Consider the following 19017-nt stretch of genomic DNA (forward strand, 5'->3'; position numbering starts at 1 on the left):
TCTGTCTGAAGGCCTCCTGGTCCTGGGGAGGATGTATTTTTGCTGGTAGGGTAGTCTTAAACTTCCTCCCATTCAGCAATTCCGCAGGTGATTTCATGTCTGCTTTCAGTGGTGTTGATCTGAGTGATAGGAGGGCAAGGTCTTGGTCTTCCCCCATCTCACTACTTTTGATGAGAGTTCTCTTGACAGTCTGGATCTGTCTTTCGATGAACCCGTGTCCCCTTGGGAAATGTGGGGATGAGGTTACTATTTTTGAACCCATACTTTTCAGCAAACAAGCTCTTTGCAATTCTGGTGGTAGTTGTGGCTCTCAGATCTTTCATCCTTCTCACAAAAGGAAACTTGGAATAGTAATCTGTCACTATGAGATACCATTCTTGATTGCACATGAAGAGATCTGCCCCAACAGTGTGCCATGGTCTTGACAGTATTTCACTAGGTATCATCTCCTCTTTCTGTTGTGCATTTCTGTATTTCTGGCATATACCACATGCAGAAACCATCTGTTCGATATTTTTGTACATGCCTATCCAGTATACAGCTGATCTGGCTCTCAGCTTGCATTTCTCCATTCCCATGTGGCCTTCATGTATTAAATGGAGAAGTTCTGTCTGCATCGTCTTTGGCACGATGATCCTCGATCCAGCAAGGAGAATACCGTCTCCTATTGCGATGTCATCTCTAATCGTCCAGTATTGACGAATTGTCGCCTGTACCTGCTGGATTCTCTCTGGCCACCCCTGTATCACTTGTTGTGTGAGTAGTTGCAATTCCTCATCTTTGCTAGTCTCATCTCTGATTTGACTGAGCTTTGTAGGGGTAACACTCACTAGGTGGTGGATTTTTACTGTTAGACCCTCCACCTCGTGTTTTTCATATGGTGACAATCGAGACAATGCATCTGCTAGCACCATTTCCTTTCCTGGCTTATATTTAAGCGTGAAATCGTAGCTTTGGAGCCTTAGAAGTAGTCTTTGCAGTCTCGTAGGTGCTTTGCACAGATTCTTCTTGTAGATCTGTTCTAGTGGACAATGGTCACTCTCTATTGTAAACTGCTTTCCATACAGGTATGTATGGAATTTCTCACATCCATACACTACTGCTAATAGTTCTCTTTCTATGTTGGCGTATCTTGTCTCGGCTGACGTCAAGGCCTTTGATGCGAAAGCTATTGGCTTTCCTTCCTGCACAAGAGCTGCCCCTAGTCCTCTGGTAGAAGCGTCTACTTGTAGTGACTGGTTTTCTTCTGTCATAATATGACAGATTTGTTTCTTTGCACAACAATTCTTTAAGTTGTTTGAAATTCCTTTCATGTGATTCAGACCACTGGTATTCGGCGTCTTCTTTCATTAGCTCTCTGAGATTTGTTGTATGTTCTGACATGTGTGGGATGAAAGAACTCATGTATTGGACCAAGCCGAGGTAACTCCTCAGCTCTTTCTTATCTTTGGGTGGTTTCATTTCAGCAATCACCGCAATCTTCTCTGGATTTGGCTTGACTCCCACTGGTGTGTAAATCATACCGAAGAATTGGCATTCCTTGACTTTAACTATGCACTTATCGGCATTTAACTTGATGCCAGTCTTCCTGGTACGCTCCATGGCCTCATGTAGGTGCATATCATGGTCTCTTTCTTCTGCTCCATAGATCTGAATATCATCAGCTATTCCTATAGCGCCTCTGTATGTCTCGTCTACTTTCTGTTGAAAGATATCTTGACTGACCTTTGACCCGAATGGTAGCCGCAGGAATTTGTAACGCCCAAATGGTGTGTTGAATGTTGTCAGTGTTGTTGATTCCTCATCCAACTTCACGTTCCAATATCCATTTCTGGCATCTAGTTTTGAGAAAACCTTGGCTCCTGCCAGTGATGGCGTAATCTCCTCTAGCGTAGGGGTGGGATAGTGGTCCCTCTTTATCGCCTGGTTTAGATCTTTGGGGTCCAAACATATTCTGAGATGCCCGTTTAGCTTTTCTCGTACCACAATTGAGTTTACCCAGTCTGTGGGTTCAGTGACCTTTACGATCACTCCCTTTTCTTCCATCTCCTTTAGCTCTCTTTCAAGCTTTGTCTTCAGCTCGATGGGTACTTTTCGTGGTGCATGGATAACGGGCTTTACCTCTGGATCGATGGTGATGTGGTATTGGAAATCTCTGAAAAATCCCACTGTATCATCGAAACATTCCGGATGCATGTCTATCAAGTCTTTTTTACTCTTGATTTGTGGGCGATTCTCCAGCGGGGTGTTGCTGTCTATCCTCAGTGACGTTTCTGTCAGCTCGTGATTCACTGAGATCAATCTCAACTTCTCGCAGCTGTTTAATCCCAGGATCGCTGGCCCCCTCAGTGTCGGTGACATAGAACATGCAGTGATGTTCTTTCTTTTATGTGTCCCTTTGACAAAGGTTATTCCGAGTTGTTTAATCTCACTCCCCCCGTATGTTGTCAGCGTGACATTACTTGCCTTTAAACAACCCTTTTTCGGGTAGCCATCTTCTCTCAAATTTTCAGGAAAGATCTGCTGGTACAGTCTCAATGGGAGAATGTTGCTCTGAGCCCCTGTGTCCAGCTTCAACTTTAAGTTGATGGTTGTGGGCTGACCTTTGACCCTCTTTTCGATTTGGATGATGGTGTGCAATTCTCTCTTCGGAGTATTTTCCGCTCTGGACATCTCGTGAAGCTGTACCTTTATGGTTTCGATGTTTAGTGTATTGTCATGACCATAATCAACATCATCCTGTTCATCCATGGCATGGATGTTGTGTTTCTTTCTCTGGTTCTGCTGTCTGCCTTTGTTTTTGATGTATGTTCCTTCTTTCTTTGTTCTACACCTCTTTTCCCAGTGGTTTAGTTTGCCACATGCATTGCAGCTTGTTCCATATGCTGGACATTTCCTCCGGTCTGTATAATAGTGCGGTCTTCCACAGTTTCTGCACATGTTTCTCCCGTTGTCATGTGCATGTCTTTGTGTGTTGTACTTTTCTCTCACTGTATCCGCTCTGTTGTCCGTCTCAGAAGCCGTCCGCATGTCAGCCGTTTGAGAAATCAGCGTTCTCATTTGCTGCTTCATGGCTTCATGAGCTCTCGCAGTATCTATAGCCTCTGTTATTTTGAGCTTTTCTTTCCCTATCAGGGCTTTTTGTACCTCTGCATGCGCTGACCCCCATATCAGCTGGTCCACAAGCCTTTCCTCCATTTCCTTAAATGCACACTTGCTGGCTTCATTTCTCAGCCTTGTCAGGAAATTGTCAGCTGTTTCACCGGATTCCTGTCTTAGACTCTGAAATTTGTATCTGTGTATACGGTGATTGGATTTAGGCTCTAGATGGTTGCTGAATTTCTCAAAGATTGTCACAGGGTTTTCCTTTTCCTCTTCAGTCAAACTCCAGCTATTATACAAATCTAGACCTTTTTCTCCTGTCCACAACCGAATGTAACCAACCTTTTCTTCGTTGGCAGTACCCTTCAGGAAGCTTTTGAATGTAAGGTCACATTTCTGTTTGAACTTGCGGAATGCCTCTACTATATCGTCGGCTTCCCAGTTCATGAGGGGTTGCATTTGTGCAGTCAGTGCAGCGGCAGCCACCATCTTAGTTGCCCGTATGATTCACGCTCAATTACCACAGACACCGGCACTCACGATCAGCTCATATATTCACTTTTCGTCTTATTCGTAGTTCGTATGGCACAAGTTGTACTCACTTATACCGCTGCCACCATGTTGTGTCTCCTTGTGTTCTTATTACTATGTTATACAGACACTTTTAACTCATTTAGTTTACGACTTTCACTCAGTTGTATTCTTGCTTTTATGATGTTGCTGCCACATGGTGCGGAGTGATACAAGATGTCCGACCTTGCACTGCGCACTGCCTTTCACAGTGTGCTACATAGCAATATAAATACACTAACCAAGTAGTTCCATATAACGATGTAACAAGTAGTTCCATTTAACGATTGAAATAAAGAATAGATTTGCCTTTCTAATCTAGGCTTTATTAACTTAAAAATCCTGTAGCACATCTTTCAACACCCAGTCCCAACTAAAGGCTGGAAAGAACTGAATTTAAGATGGCCACCACAAATCACATGACATTAGCTACCAATGAGATTACAGCATATATCCCAAGGCAGGAAACAAACAACCAATCACAATACTTCTTACTAAACATAAAGAATAATCACCACATTCACCCCTCCTTTTAAAATTTACTCCAACCTAAATAACCTTTACAATTTATAATTAATTATTTACAACTAAAACTATGCACAGACAAAATAAAACTATTCAACATGACACAATACTAAGCGAGCAACAACAAATAGTAACATTGCACATAAGTATTAAGTATCTCTCAACTAAAACAATATAATATAATATTTCAACAATTTTAAAACATTACTATCAATTTAAAAGTCCATTTTCAATCGGTCGACCGGATATCTTGTTCGTGTCGACCTTCTTAACCTTGGTGAAATTCCTTGCCCTCCCACACCAGGAGACACAGAAGTATCTTCTGCAGGAAGGCTATCCATATCCCGATTTTCAACGGTTTCCGGATTAGAAATCCCATCAGGAGGTAAGCTGGGACGGTCATGAACATCCATCGAGGGCTGACTAATAGAAGTATAATTATCTGCAGTCGGATTGGAAATATTCGTAGTATCTGTAACAGCATCCACATTATCTGAATCATGACTATTGTTAATATCCTCAAGGAGCCAAGTCTTTAATTGAAACGGTACTTTCTTTCCCATCTTGGAATCGAATATGAGCATATTGGGAATTTGCCTCCAACAGCTCCACCTCCTCCACTAAAGGATCATATTTTGACAATCTAACATGGCGTCGAAGCAGCACAGGTCCCTGCATAGTAAGCCATGAAGGTACCGAATATCCCGTAGTAGATCTCCGCGGATAGTTAAAGAGCCTTTCATGGGGGGTCACATTAGTAGCCGTTGAAAGCAATGATCTAATGGAATGCAGGGCATCAGGCAGTACCATTTCCCACTGTGTATTCTTAAGGTTCCGGGATGTCAAAGCCAACATAACTGCCTTCCAGATCACCCCATTGTATCGTTCGCACTGTCCATTACCCTGGGGATTATACGGGGTAGTTCTGCTAGTAGAAATTCCCCGACTCTGAAGGTATTCCTTCAACTGGGAAGACATAAAAGAACTTCCCTGATCCGAATGGATATACGCAGGCATCCCAAAGATGACAAAAAGTTGAGTCAGACATTTGATAACTGTAGCAGCTGATACATCTGCGCAAGGAAAAGCAAAAGGGAACCTTGAAAACTCATCCACAACAGTAAATATATATCGGTTTTGAGTAGTTGAAGGAAGAGGCCCCTTAAAATCGACGCTCAAACGTTCAAAAGGAGAAGTAGCCTTTATAAGATGAGCTCGTTGAGGCTTAAAGAAATTTGGTTTACACCGAGCACAGATAGAACATGATGAAGTCATCCGCTTGACGTCTTCAACTGAAAAGGGCAAATTCTTACTGCGTACGAAGTGTATCATCCTTGTAACCCCAGGATGGCATAAGGCATTGTGAAGATTAATAAGCGTATCTCCGTGAATCACAGAACAATAAGCCCTCGACAGCGCATCAGCAGCAACATTATCCTTCCCCGGATGATAAACTATATCAAAATGGTAACATGCCAACTCAATCCTCCACCTCATTATTTTATCATTCTTAATCTTTCCAAAATGTTTGACATCAAACATAAAGGACACAGACTTTTGATCAGTTACCAACGTAAAATGTCGCCCCGATAAATAATGTCTCCATTTACGCAGTGCTTCTACTATTGCATACGCCTCTTTCTCTATTGAAGAATGCCTTTTTTCACTATTGTTCAAGGTACGTGAGAAAAAGGCCACAGGTCTTCCATTTTGGTTCAGAGTAGCCCCAATTGCAAAATCAGAAGCGTCCGTCTCAATCACAAAAGGAACCTGCTCATCAATAGAATGCACAACTGCTCCAAGGATATCCTTTTTAAAATTATCAAAACACGTATCTATAAGGGCCTTCACTTCCAACCCATTAACTTGGGCCGTAACTATAGCTTTGTTTCGGCCATGAGCAAATGCAGCAGAAATTGATGCAATAAATGCCCTATCTAAAAGCTGAATAGTCACAGAGGAGGTAATTGAACCTGATGATTTACACACATGTGCGTAATGACCTCTCTTGCCGCATTTACTACACACAGCCTCCCGAGCAGGACACTTCAGACGAGGGTGCCGGACGTTCCCACAAAAATAACACTTCTGAATCCTAGAGGCAACAGCCGCTGAAGTAGAAACTGTTTCAGAATCTAGTAAACCACTCCTATTAAGTCCACATAATTCCTTTTCATCCGGAACTGCCGAAACCACAGTCACAGGCCGATTAAAAAGAGCATAAGAATCCGAACTTCTCTGAGCCACATCCAATGTAGAAGCTTGCTCAAAAGCACTCTTAAGATCCAAAGTCTTATTTTCTAACAACCGCTGATGAATTGATCTAGACAGTAATCCATTAATAAAAGCATCCCGTACCGATTCTTCCTTATATTCTTCAGCCGTCACGGCCTTATAATTACAGTTAACACTAAGGCACCGAAGTGCTTGTAAATAAGTATCCAAAGATTCTCCCACCTGCTGCCTACGGGCAGATAGAAGGTGACGTGCAAATACCTCATTCTTTGGTTTAACAAAAATCTTTTCCAATGTAGAAATAGCCACTTCGTAAGTTTTACAGTCCAAAATATACTTATACACATCCGGAGCAATGTAGTTGATCAGCATATTCAGCTTATTTAGAGACTCTTGATCCAACACGCCCAAAAAGTTTTTAAATGTACAATACCAGTGTTTCCATTTATCATCCACTCCTGCAGAATTAGGGTCAGCATTGAATCGTTCTGGTTGAAGATATCACTCCATTCTGACATAAGTTAATAAATTGAAATAAAGAATAGATTTGCCTTTCTAATCTAGGCTTTATTAACTTAAAAATCCTGTAGCACATCTTTCAACACCCAGTCCCAACTAAAGGCTGGAAAGAACTGAATTTAAGATGGCCACCACAAATCACATGACATCAACTACCAATGAGATTACAGCATATATCCCAAGGCAGGAAACAAACAACCAATCACAATACTTCTTACTAAACATAAAGAATAATCACCACAACGATGTAATAATATAACGATGTAACACGGGACCTTATCGAAAGCCTTCTGAAAGTCCAAATACACCACATCCACTGGTTCTCCCTTATCTATTTTACCAGTTACATCCTCAAAAAATTCCAGTAGATTAGCCAAGCACGATTTACCTTTCGTAAATCCATGTTGACTTTGTCCAATCCTGTCACTGTTTTCCAAGTGCTCTGTTATTACATCTTTTATAATGGACTCTAGCATTTTCCCCACTACCGATGTCAGGCTTACCGGTCTATAATTCCCCATTTTCTCTCTACCACCTTTTTTGAATAGTGGGGTAACATTAGCTACCCTCCAATCCATGGGTACTGTTCCAGAGTCTATCGAATTTTGGAAGATGACCAGCAATGCATCTACTATTTCTAGGGCCACTTCCTTAAGCACCCTAGGATGTAGATTATCAGGCTCTGGGGATTTATCGGCCTTCAATCCCGTCAATTTCCCTAACACCATTTCCCTACAAATACTGATTTCTTTCAGTTCCTCCCTCTCATTAGACCCTATGTTCCCCGACATCTCTGGGAGGTTATTTGTGTCCTCCTTTGTGAAGACAGAACCAAAGTATGTATTTAATTGGTCTGCCATTTCTTTGTTCCCCATCAGTAAGCAACTCGGAGAACCCTTTGTTATTATTTTTAGAGCTTCATTGAATGTTTCTCTATTGCTGTATGCTAAAGATCACTCCTGCAAGCAAGATCTGACTCCCTATGAAATGGAGTGTGACTTTATACAAATAAACCCTGATTTTAACAGGGGGTGGGTAAGGTGCGCATGAACCCCAAAGCCGTCGGTGCACCTGGGGAGACCAGGGTTGTGTAGGCCTGGCTGATCTTAATGCTCGGTACTCATTTGAAAACATTTTCCCTGAGTCCCGCCCAAACTGGCCAGATCCACTTCCTGGCCGCAGATGGGAGCGGCAATTGAGGTGGGAATCGGCCGCCGCCGGGGACCTAAGAGAATGGGTCCCGGCATAAGATAAGTGTTGCGGTGGGTGGCGGTTCCTAAACAGATGCGCTTCCAGGGCAAAAGATTTCCTCCTGTTCCTCCGAACAATCGGGAATTGTACTTACCTTGCCCTCTTCTGGCCACTCTGCCGCATCCCGCCAGGTTTCTCTGGTGCTTTTGACACCGGGCAGTCCTCCCCTTGAATTTTCATAAAAATCACGTTGCAGCACCAATGATGTCATCAGCCTGTGACCGTTACGTGTAAACTAGGTTCTCGCATGCCTACAGCGGGAGCTTCGGCCGACTTCACAGTCAGTGAAGATACGATGTCGCCAGGCAGGAACGGTGCAGTAAGTGGACTCAGACTGATCTTAGCCCCTCACATGCACCATTCTGGCTGGACGACGGGGGTTAAAATCGACTCCATTATGTCTGATAATGTTGCATTGTGCAGGTGTTGATCAGAATCTGTGATTAGCTCACTCAATTGACACAAGGACAGTGTTCTCCTAATCTTTGGATAGTGGAAGAATAAATACTCTATCAAATCATGCCTTAGGCTAGTGATGTGTGTTTTTTTGCCACTAACCTGAGTGTTGTGAGCCATATTCAGATAGCACCAGTGGCTGATTATACCGGCAACAACTCCAGAGGTGGCGAAATGAGCCCCTGTTGACTTTGCTTTGAAGTTGAATACAATGACCAATTTTTTTTGATATACTTGTAGTTCTGAATTTTAATTCGGAAACTGCTTATTGTAACTATTAAAAATGGTGTGGTAAATTTAAAGTGGCCTATTACACTTTCTTGTTTAAAAAATGCAGTTGTGTTTTGAATGTTGATGGTGTAAAGAATACAGTGTCTTTTTGGCCTAGGTCATTGGTACCAAAGAACCCTGTACCTAAGCATTGGAGTAGTGGCGATGTGACAATGCTGCCCAGCTTCCATGGGTCTTTGCCAGTGTTGGAACTACATGGGGTGCAAAAGGAAAATCACTTACAAAGACGTTATGACAGCCAAAGTTGTCAGTTGGCATCAAATCCTGAATATCTTCTAAAGAAAGCAACCAGTTCCATTCCAGCTCAGAGTAAAGTTACTGGTACAGAGACTCTGGCCAATGACCTTGGATCCTGTACTCTCGGAGAAGAAGCTCAACAGATAAGTCAGCCCCTTGAAATCACAGGTTCATTGGTGAATGTTCAAGAGAAGGACAACTCAAACAGGTAAGATATATCTGAGAAACAAAGTAAATAGCACAATGTTTTGAAAGTATAGAACAGAATGAGACTAGCATAACAAAATACTGCCTTTTCACTTTCAGGACCTGGATCCAAATCCAGTCAGACATTGTAAGCTTTATGAGTCCTAAATGAAATTTATTTAGGCAGGTTCAACTCAATTTCTATTGGACATGAAACTTTGAAACATAGAAGATAGGAGCAGGAATAGGCCATTCGGCCCCTCGAACCTGCTCCGCCATTTAATGAGATCATGGCTGATCATCCAAATTCAGTACCCTGTCCCTGCTTTCTCCCCATATCCCTTGATCCCTTTAGCTTTAAGAAATATATCTAACTCCTTCTTGAATATATTTAATAATTAATTGGCCTCCACTGCCTTCTATGGTAGCGAATTCCACAGGTTCGCCACTCTCTGGGTGAAGAAATTCCTCCTCATCTCAGTCCTAAATGGCTTGCCCCTTATCCTTAGATGGTGACCCCTGGTTCTGGACTCCCCTGCCATCGGGAACATCCTTCCTGCATCTAGTCTGTCTAGTCCTGTTAGAATTTTATAAGTTTCAATGAGCTCCCCTCTCATTCTTCTAAACTCTAGCGAATATAAGCCTAATCGACCCAATCTCTCCTCATACATCATTCCTGCCATCCCAGGTATCAGTCTGGTGAATCTTCGCTGCACTCCCTCCATGGCAAGAACATCCTTCCTCAGATAAGGCGACCAAAACTGCACACAATACTCAAGGTGTGGCCTCACCAAGGCCCTGTACAACTGCAGCAAGACATCCTTGCATAGAACTGCCAATAATTTTCACAGCTTCCCAAGTCTAACCATTTTGTCCTGAAAATGGCAATCTCACTTGGAAAAGCCATCAGGAATTTAACTCTACATCTGACCCGTGATGTATCTAAACTGGTAGCGCTTGATTCTCACAATGGGCGATTTTTAGAAACACATTTTACTGGTAAACTTTTAAATAGAAATAAATGAAATAGTGCATTCAAACATTACCCTTTCATCTCTGGGACCCGAGAGTTGACTTTAAACCTAAAGGCTGATTCCCTGATTGGGCACTTCCAGTGAGAATTGGCACTCGCAGGAAGTGCTCGAGCAGGATTCAATAATTTAAGTGGACAGAAAATCTGGGACTGCTAGCTCATGATCTCCTGAACAGCACCCAGTGAATGTCACACCTTGCTGTCAGTGCCCAATCAGAGATCAACCCTCTAGACTTCTGTCTGATGGCACTGACATACAAAAGTGAAATGAGTTTGAATAGTCTCCATCCTGTTCCCAGTAAGCATAGGTCTGTAGCATAATACTGGACACAGCTCAACAAAGTAATGATACCAAATTGGAATTCTAACTAAGATAGGCCATAAGGAACGTTAGATTAGGAAACTGAAAAATCCACATTGGTGCATTAGGGGTACCTTTATGAGGTCAGGGTTAAAGAATATTGAAAGGATGATTAGAGCGAGGTGTACTCTGCATTTGGCCCATACTAAATCTGATTCAAGGGGAGTTTCATGTTAATACTAGATAGAAAAGTGTTCAATTTACCAGAATTGGCATTTCTCAACTTAATGGGGCAGATTTTGCTGTCAAAATAATGGTGAGGCTAATGGCGCTCGCCGTTATTTATGCATAAATGGTACAGCAACTCCAGGCAAGAAGCAGATGCGAGGTTAAATGCAGATATCCAAAAGTTGCTGTCGGAGTTGCGCCACTCTATCATTAGCTTCACAGAAATGGCATTTTGTGGTCTGCCTCACCATTGACAAGCATTGAATATCATGAAGTTGCTGTATTTACGGGGTAGATATGAACTAAACTCGCTACAGAAATTTAAGTCTTGTCATTACATGTGTAAGTACCCTTTAAATGACATGATAATTATTAACTACTGTCAATCAACCTCTCTGGCAGTGAAAATGAGCTATTACAAGTGTGAAGTCTCATTCCTTCAGGTTTTAATTGTTGTTGGAGATTTTAAAAATGTAAAATTTAATTTTTTTTACAATTTTTAAAATTTTTCCTCCCTGTTTCTTGTTTCTCTCTCCCTTAATCCAATCTTTCCCTCTCTTTATTTCTATTTCTTGATTTGATTTTGAATTCACCCACTCTAATTTACACTTCCTTCTCAGTCCTTCCACTGTTTAGTTCTCAATTCTTCAATCTGATTGGTTAAGGAGATACACAGTTGCTTGTCCTGTTCACTCAGGTTTCCCTTGTCGCACCATTATCAGCTCACACTTTCAGCAGTTTTGTGGGCAAAAGTGTTTTGAGCTGAAGGGTGCAGGGGCAAATCTAACTAACTGCAGATGCCTGCTACAGCAAATTTTGGCCCAATGAGTAAAATTGATTCTGTTTAAAAAGACAATGGGGGTGATTTTCATTCAGAAGTCGGGAAGGAGGCGGGACTACAACTTTCGGGGTTGTAGTCCCGCCTCCATCGAGATGCGGCCAATCCACGTGATTTTAACTTGATTGACCTTGTTGAGCCCACCCAGCGGGCTCAGCAGGCCAATTAAGGGCCACCCGGGAACAGGTGATGTCACAGACTGAAATTTTCATCTGTCAAGACGTTTTGACAGATGAAATATCAGTGTTTCACAGCTGTTTGAAGCTGTCAAACACTGACAGTCTTACTTCTAACCTGAGTCCTTCTACACAGACTCAGAAATCTCACCAGCACAGAAAGTTGCAGGCTGTCACTTTTGACAGTTCGCAGCCGTTCTGCTTTCTGTGCCGATTAGATGATGGACTCCCGAAACCTAGAGGAAGGAAGGCTGAAAAGGTAAGTACAGGTAATTTAAACTTCTTTACACACTTTAGACACACCAAACACACTTACCTTTACACTCATGCACACATCACTCACCTGAACACCGACATCTCGACCCCTCCAAGTCCTTCAATCCGACGGCCCGACTCCTCTAACTTGGCGTGGTTTGGAGCCGTCGGGAATCCCACACTTCAAGCATTAAAATATGGATTAGGCTAAAAACTGCCTGTTAACTACCTGTTAATAGGCAGTTAATTGGCACTAATCCCTTCCCGCCTCGGGTAGGCGGGTCCCAGTGCGGGGCGGGTACCCGCCTCCTTTGAAACTTACATGGAGGCGGGTTGGGGGCGGGATGGTGTCGGGACCCCCGAATTTGGGACTTTAAACCCCCCGCACGCCTCCAATCCCGACTCCACGGGTCAATGAAAATCGACCCCAATGGGCCTCTGTAGCGGGGACATTTCACTCCGTTTCAATGGTTCATTATTCATTAGATTGCTAACAGAGAACAATTGATCCAAACCACACATGTAAACCCCAGATATATACAGAATATCAGGAGGGCAAGAGTAAATTACACACATATATGCAGGTCCAAATTCATTTTTTCATGTACACTCTCAGAACCAATGAGAAATGCCACACAAATCTAATTTATCCCTGGGCCTCTGTTATCTTGTATAATGTATCCACGCGGTTACTTCTTTGCTTCTGTTTGTGGGCAACAACCAGCTGGGGGAGGTCACTGCACAATTGAAGCAGCCATTGATAACAAGCAGTAGGATGGTATTGTGGTGTCACAAAGCAGGTGGAAGAGAATGAACAATGTCAAGCACTAGAGGGGAAAAATTACAGAAAAATAATCTGCACATACATGCAGTTGATGGGTAAATAATATTTGTTAAATGTAGTGAGGTAAAGGACTTCATAAATGTATTATTCCAATGAAAAAACTAACCTCATATTTCTAAGTAACTCGTCTATCATCTCTTTCTGTGCCATTTTAGATTTCTTCCAGCAAGCTCACAGCAAAATGGAAATTCTCCAGCAAATGCTTCCGTAAACAGATTTAAGAATGTGTGGCATTTCGTTGAAAACATAGGTACAATACTGTGAATGATCAACGTCCTTGAGTGTTTCAAACTATTATTTCTAATACGATTTAAAGAAAGAATTTTGTCATTAGTATCCTGTCTAAAATGAAAAAGTTCAGAATTATGATGAACCTGAACATCCCATTTGTTTTTTTCCTATTTCTGTTGATTTTATAATGTGAATGTTTGTGAAACAGTGGGGGCTGGCTTGGGGGAGTTACTGAGCCTGACAACACGTGGGAGGTGAATTAACATCAGTACATAGTTATTAATCCAAGGTGCTTCGAAAGCTAAATTTCAGTTGTGCATGTCGCCTCAGCTTTCTTGCAGTAGTGGGCTCAATAACTGCACCAAGCCAATGTCATCAGCAAAATATTATTTCCATAAATACATCTTGGAAAAAAACACGCGTAAAAAACCCCACAAAAGATGTTTAAATCAGTGGCAAACTTTTTTAACCTGTTTGATTTTTCCAAGATTAGTCTTTTTGGGAAGATTTTGTCAGCCCTGGCTCAGTGCTGGCGCTCTCAACTCTGAGTCAGAAGGTCATGGGTTCAAATCCCACTCCAGAGATTTGAGCACATTATCTAGGCTGATACTCGAGTGTAGTGACGAAATAATAAATTATCTGGTCATTATCTCATTGTTGTTTGTGGGACCTTGCTGCGCACAAATTGGTTGCCGGATTTCCTACATTACCACAGTGACTACATTTCAAAAGTACTTCATTGGGTGTAAAGCGCTTTGAGACATCCTGAGGTTGTGAAAGACGCTGTATAAATGGAAGTGTTTCTTTATTTTTAGTGGGCCATTTCTCTCAGCTCAAACATTAAACCTGCAGCTTAAGTATTGTTGCCTTGGTGCAGATTATCTAATTATCTGATTTGCATGTGACTTTTGTGCTACTCTGTACATAAGACAAAAGGCTTCCATTATTTTTTATATATATTAGGTGGTGCAGTATGACAAACTATAGGCTGCAGCCAGAGACAATTGTAACAAGGGCAGTTGTCTATTGGAACTGACCCTGGTGTTTACTGGAATACAGAGAAATCAGACTGGGGTACAACAGATTTTTCATATACTGATATATATCCTCCAGTAGCCCTGGTTTAGCATACAAATATACAAAGGTGACAGCCAGGAAAAGAGCACTTGGTCCATTGAGCCTGTCTCCATATAGTCATGTTACAACCGAGCATCGTGATCCCCAACGTCCCCACCAGCAGCCTTGTGGGAGCGGCAAAAAGCAGCTAAAAGAAAACCGTCAGCCAATTCAGGGGGAACAAAATCTGAGAAATTCTTTTCTGATCTCCGAAGATGATCAAAAAGTGTTCCAGGAGACTACAGTGACCACAGGCATTCACCCAACACCTCACCTATCTTTTGTACTCTGTGATGTCAGCCACAGCCAGTAACTTGCCCAGCCCACCGAGCAAGTAACTACCCCCATGTTTAAAGTTCTTTGTTCAAGAGGCAGAGTTCAAGATGGCGACACTGTCTGAGAGAATTCCACAGCTTCTGTCAAGCTGTGCCCTTAGCTTTCTCTGCAGTTTTTGGATTGAAAATCTTGGTTTCACCGGGTTGGAGAACCAAGCTACTGCAATGCACCTTATTTTGCTGCTTTAACATCTAGCACTACACTATACAACAATTTACATGTCAAGCCATTTTCATTAAGTCTGTCTTAACAGCTTAGATTTTAGTTTTCCTCCTCCACTAAAAAACTGTAAAATAAATTTGAAACTGACAAATATCCGGTTTAGATTTTTATATAGGTTTAACAGTGTGACTCAGAAGGAAACATTTTGACAGCATGTCCCTCTGTAATTTTAGACCACGGCAGATTAACTCATTTTAAGCAACTTTTAGCCATTAAGCTATACAGCTCCTCCCAAGCACAGTCCTTGGGGTCCTCTCTGTTGCAGTATCTCACTGCTTCGGCATCCAAGGGCACACCCACAAAACTATTCAGCGTTTCAGTATATTGCTACTTCATTATCTGGAATTGCACTGCACAGCACTGCTTGGTAAGGCTGCCAACTTTGGTTGGACGTATTCCATAGAAACGTAGAAACACAGAAGATAGGAGCAGGAGTAGGCCATTCGCCCCTTCCTGCTCCGCCATTCAATGAGATCATGGCTGATCATCCAAATTCAGTACCCTGCTTTCTCCCCATACCCCTTGATCCCTTTAGCCTTAAGAAATATATCCAACTCCTTCTTGAATATATTTAATGAATTGGCCTCTACTGCCTTCTGTGGTAGAGAATTCCACAGGTTCACCACTCTCTGGGTGAAGAAATTCCTCCTTATCTCTGTCCTAAATGGCTTGCCCTTTATCCTTAGACTGTGACCGCTGGTTCTGGACTCCTGACCATCGGGAACATCCTTCCTGCATCTAGTCTGTCCAGTCCTGTCAGAATTTTATAAGTTTCAATGAGATCCCCTCTCATTCTTCTAAACTCCAGCGAGTACAAGCCCAATCGACCTAATCTCTCCTCATACGTCATTCCTGCCATCCCAGGTATCAGCCTGGTGAATCTTCGCTGCACTCCTTCCATGGCAAGAACATCCTTCCTCAGATAAGGCGACCAACACTGCACAAAATACTCAAGATGTGGTCTCACCAAGGCCCTGTATAACTGCAGCAAGACATCCTTGTTCCTGTACTCAAACCCTCTCGCTACAAAGGCCAACATACCATTTGCCTTCTTAACCGCCTGCTGCACCTGCATGCTTACCTTCAGCGACTGGTGCACAAGGACACCCAGGTCTCGTTGCACTTCCCCTTCTCCCAATCTATTGCCATTCAGATAATAATCTGCTTTCCTGTTTTTGCCACCAAAGTGGATAACCTCGCATTTATCCACGTTATATTGCATCTGCCATGCTTCTGCCCAATCACCCAACCTGTCCAAATCATACTGGAGTTTCTCGGCACCCTCCTCACAGCACACACGCCCACCCAGCTTTGTGTCGTCTGCAAACTTGGAGATATTACATCTAGTTCCCTTATCTAGATCATTAATATATATTGTGAATAGCTGGGGTCCAAGGACCGATCCCTGCGGTACCCCACTAGTCACTGCCTGCCACTCGGAAAAAGACCCGTTTATTCCAACTCTTTGCTTTCTGTCTGCCAACCAGTTCTCTATCCAAGTCAATACCTTGCCCCCAATCCCATGTGCCTTAACTTTACATGCTAATCTCTTATGCGGGACCTTATCGAAAGCCTTCTGAAAGTCCAAATACACCACATCCACTGGTTCTCCCTTATCTATTTTACCAGTTACATCCTCAAAAAATTCCAGTAGATTAGTCAAGCATGATTTACCTTTTGTAAATCCATGTTGACTTTGTCCGATCCTGTCACTGTTTTCCAAGTGCTCTGCTATTACGTCTTTTATAATGGACTCTAGCATTTTCCCCACTACCGATATCAGGCTTACCGGTCTGTAATTCCCCATTTTCTCTCTACCACCTTTTTTTGAATAGTGGGGTAACATTAGCTACCCTCCAATCCATGGGTACTCTTCCAGATTCTATCGAATGTTGGAAGATGATCAGCAATGCATCTACTATTTCTAGGGCCACTTCCTTAAGTACCCTAGGATGTAGATTCTGGGAGGATTCATCACATGACATAATTGGATTGCAATCGTAAAGTGAGACAGTACCGACTTAACATTGGCGTTATAAGACGTAGCACCAGTAAACCAATAAGATGGTTGGCAGAGGGTCAGCATGCGTTACCTTGGCATTTGAACACCGGCTGGACTATAGTGTCTCCAGGGATGTTTAGGAGGTTAATCTTTAATTCCTGGAGGCGCTAGGACAGTCCAGGAGGTGGGAAACCCTACTGCCTGTCCAAGAGTAAGACTCTGGACCTGCAAACCCATGGACCAGGGATCCCAGCAGTATTGCACCTGCTGGAGACCTCCGCTTCTGACCCCATCGGAGTATATGGGGTCAGCAGAAGGTCACACGATTTAACTATCCCAGGCAAACACCTGCACGACTAGGGGTAGATCTTGGGTGCCTGCTTACCGCATGAGGCTGCAAAGTGTGGTGTTGGTGGCCCTGTCGGGGAGGGGCGTCAGGCCCTCCCTTCACCCAGAAATCTCCTGACTGTGTCCTGAAGGGGGCTGCTCTGAAAATGTTAAAACATTTTTATGAATCTTCTTCTACATGGGTCCAGGCCACAACACAGGCCTGAATCCCCAATGTGGGCTCCATAGCTACCTCTCCTGCAGCCAACACACCAGTCTCCTAACCAAAGTTTCCCAGGCCAGGGCCACACAGACTTCTGGGCTTGGGAGTCCCTGCCCTTGGTCCCATCTTCCGCACCCCCTCCCCCACTTCCCCGAGCAGAGGCCCCACCCCAAATGTGGCCCAAAGGTAACTCCTGAGCAAGGTCAGCATCCATGATATCTGGATCTCAGTCTAGTCAGCATTCCTTTAACTGCATTACCACTGGAGTTGTACCGAATTTGTGTTTGAAGGGCTGAAGATTTTTGGCCTCCCTCTTTCTTTGGAAACGACTTTCCTGACTTCTCCTTTCTCCTTTGTTGGATATCCCAGCGACATGCATCATACTCAGCTGAAAAGACAGGTGGATGACCTGCTTCTAAGCTTCTGCCAATGCAGCTATGAAATTGAGTGCTGGGAATCACACATAAGTGGCCTAAGTGACTGTTTGATTTCTTTTCCTGGTGGGATCTATCTGACTAGCCATTGATTCCATTCTTGTGATGGCAAAGGTTAACTGATAACAACCCAACCATATGAAGATCAGAGGCTTGAACCCATATTCTGCACTGTGCATCATTCTAAATAGGTTTTTATATTCCAGTGCAGTCTTCACTGTGCCTTTGTGCGTTACTTTGATATAAGAAAATACAATCTTTGAAAACCATCAGATCTCTATGGATAAATATGCTGCTAATGAATGCTTCAGTGTGTTTTACGTTGGAATATGGATCAGAATGCTGATTGTACCACAAGCTGGCTCTATTCATCCTGGAATGTTCATTATAATCATTAGTAGATAAAGCAAAAGCAATCACAGGCCAATAATGTAGATCTAAGAATTCGCCTGCTGTTTCTCTTGATCTGATCAATTGCCAAGAATCCCAGTCTATATCACACATAATGCTTGCATGCTTGGTCAATCTGATTCATCAGCCGGAAAAAAAAGCGATATACTAATTTGTGTTATCCTAGAACTTCTGTACCAGGAATATCGGGAAAAGAGTACGTTTCAAGAAATTGAGACAAGGCGAATGCAGGATTGCACTGAGAAGAACAGAGCAGAGTTCACAAATGAAGCCAAGCCTCAGGAAGTAAAAACTGACATCAACTCACCTGATCAAGTGTTATCACAGCCAATCAAACTCAGTCAGAAAACGAATAACCTGGGCATGAAATTATGGCAGAACTCAGAAAAAGTAAGAAACAGCACAGCATTGAGTACGCTCAGTCGCAAGGAAATTAAACTCCAGGAGGTAAGACAGAGGAATAAAGGCAAGGCCTGTGTGTAGTTTTACATTCCAATGCGTTATTCATTCCAAAAGCCTTTGATTATTCAAAATAGCCATCACTCATTCTGCAGAATGTTTCAATCAGTTAATTGTGACCACTGTTTCAGTATCACAAAATTGCAAAACACAGTTTTGTAACAGTGAATAAAATTAGATATTTGAAATATTTTTTTGGCAACAACATC

At 42.7% G+C, this 19017-nt stretch overlaps 1 protein-coding gene across 2 annotated transcripts in view; it reads left to right on the forward strand.

Moving 5' to 3' along the window:
• ngef (neuronal guanine nucleotide exchange factor) overlaps positions 1-19017 on the forward strand; it is a 76604-nt gene that overhangs the window by 20004 nt on the left and 37583 nt on the right. For both annotated transcript variants that reach the window (XM_085990558.1, XM_085990560.1), the window contains 3 exons: positions 9047-9394; positions 13203-13297; positions 18516-18796. In XM_085990558.1, the coding sequence (XP_085846684.1) occupies positions 9047-9394; positions 13203-13297; positions 18516-18796 (724 nt within the window). The remainder of the gene's footprint in view (positions 1-9046; positions 9395-13202; positions 13298-18515; positions 18797-19017) is intronic.

The sequence above is a fragment of the Somniosus microcephalus genome, chromosome 6 (assembly GCF_052327205.1).
Source record: "Somniosus microcephalus isolate GS21.2 chromosome 6, FLI_Smic_1.0, whole genome shotgun sequence".
Classification (NCBI taxonomy): domain Eukaryota; kingdom Metazoa; phylum Chordata; class Chondrichthyes; order Squaliformes; family Somniosidae; genus Somniosus; species Somniosus microcephalus.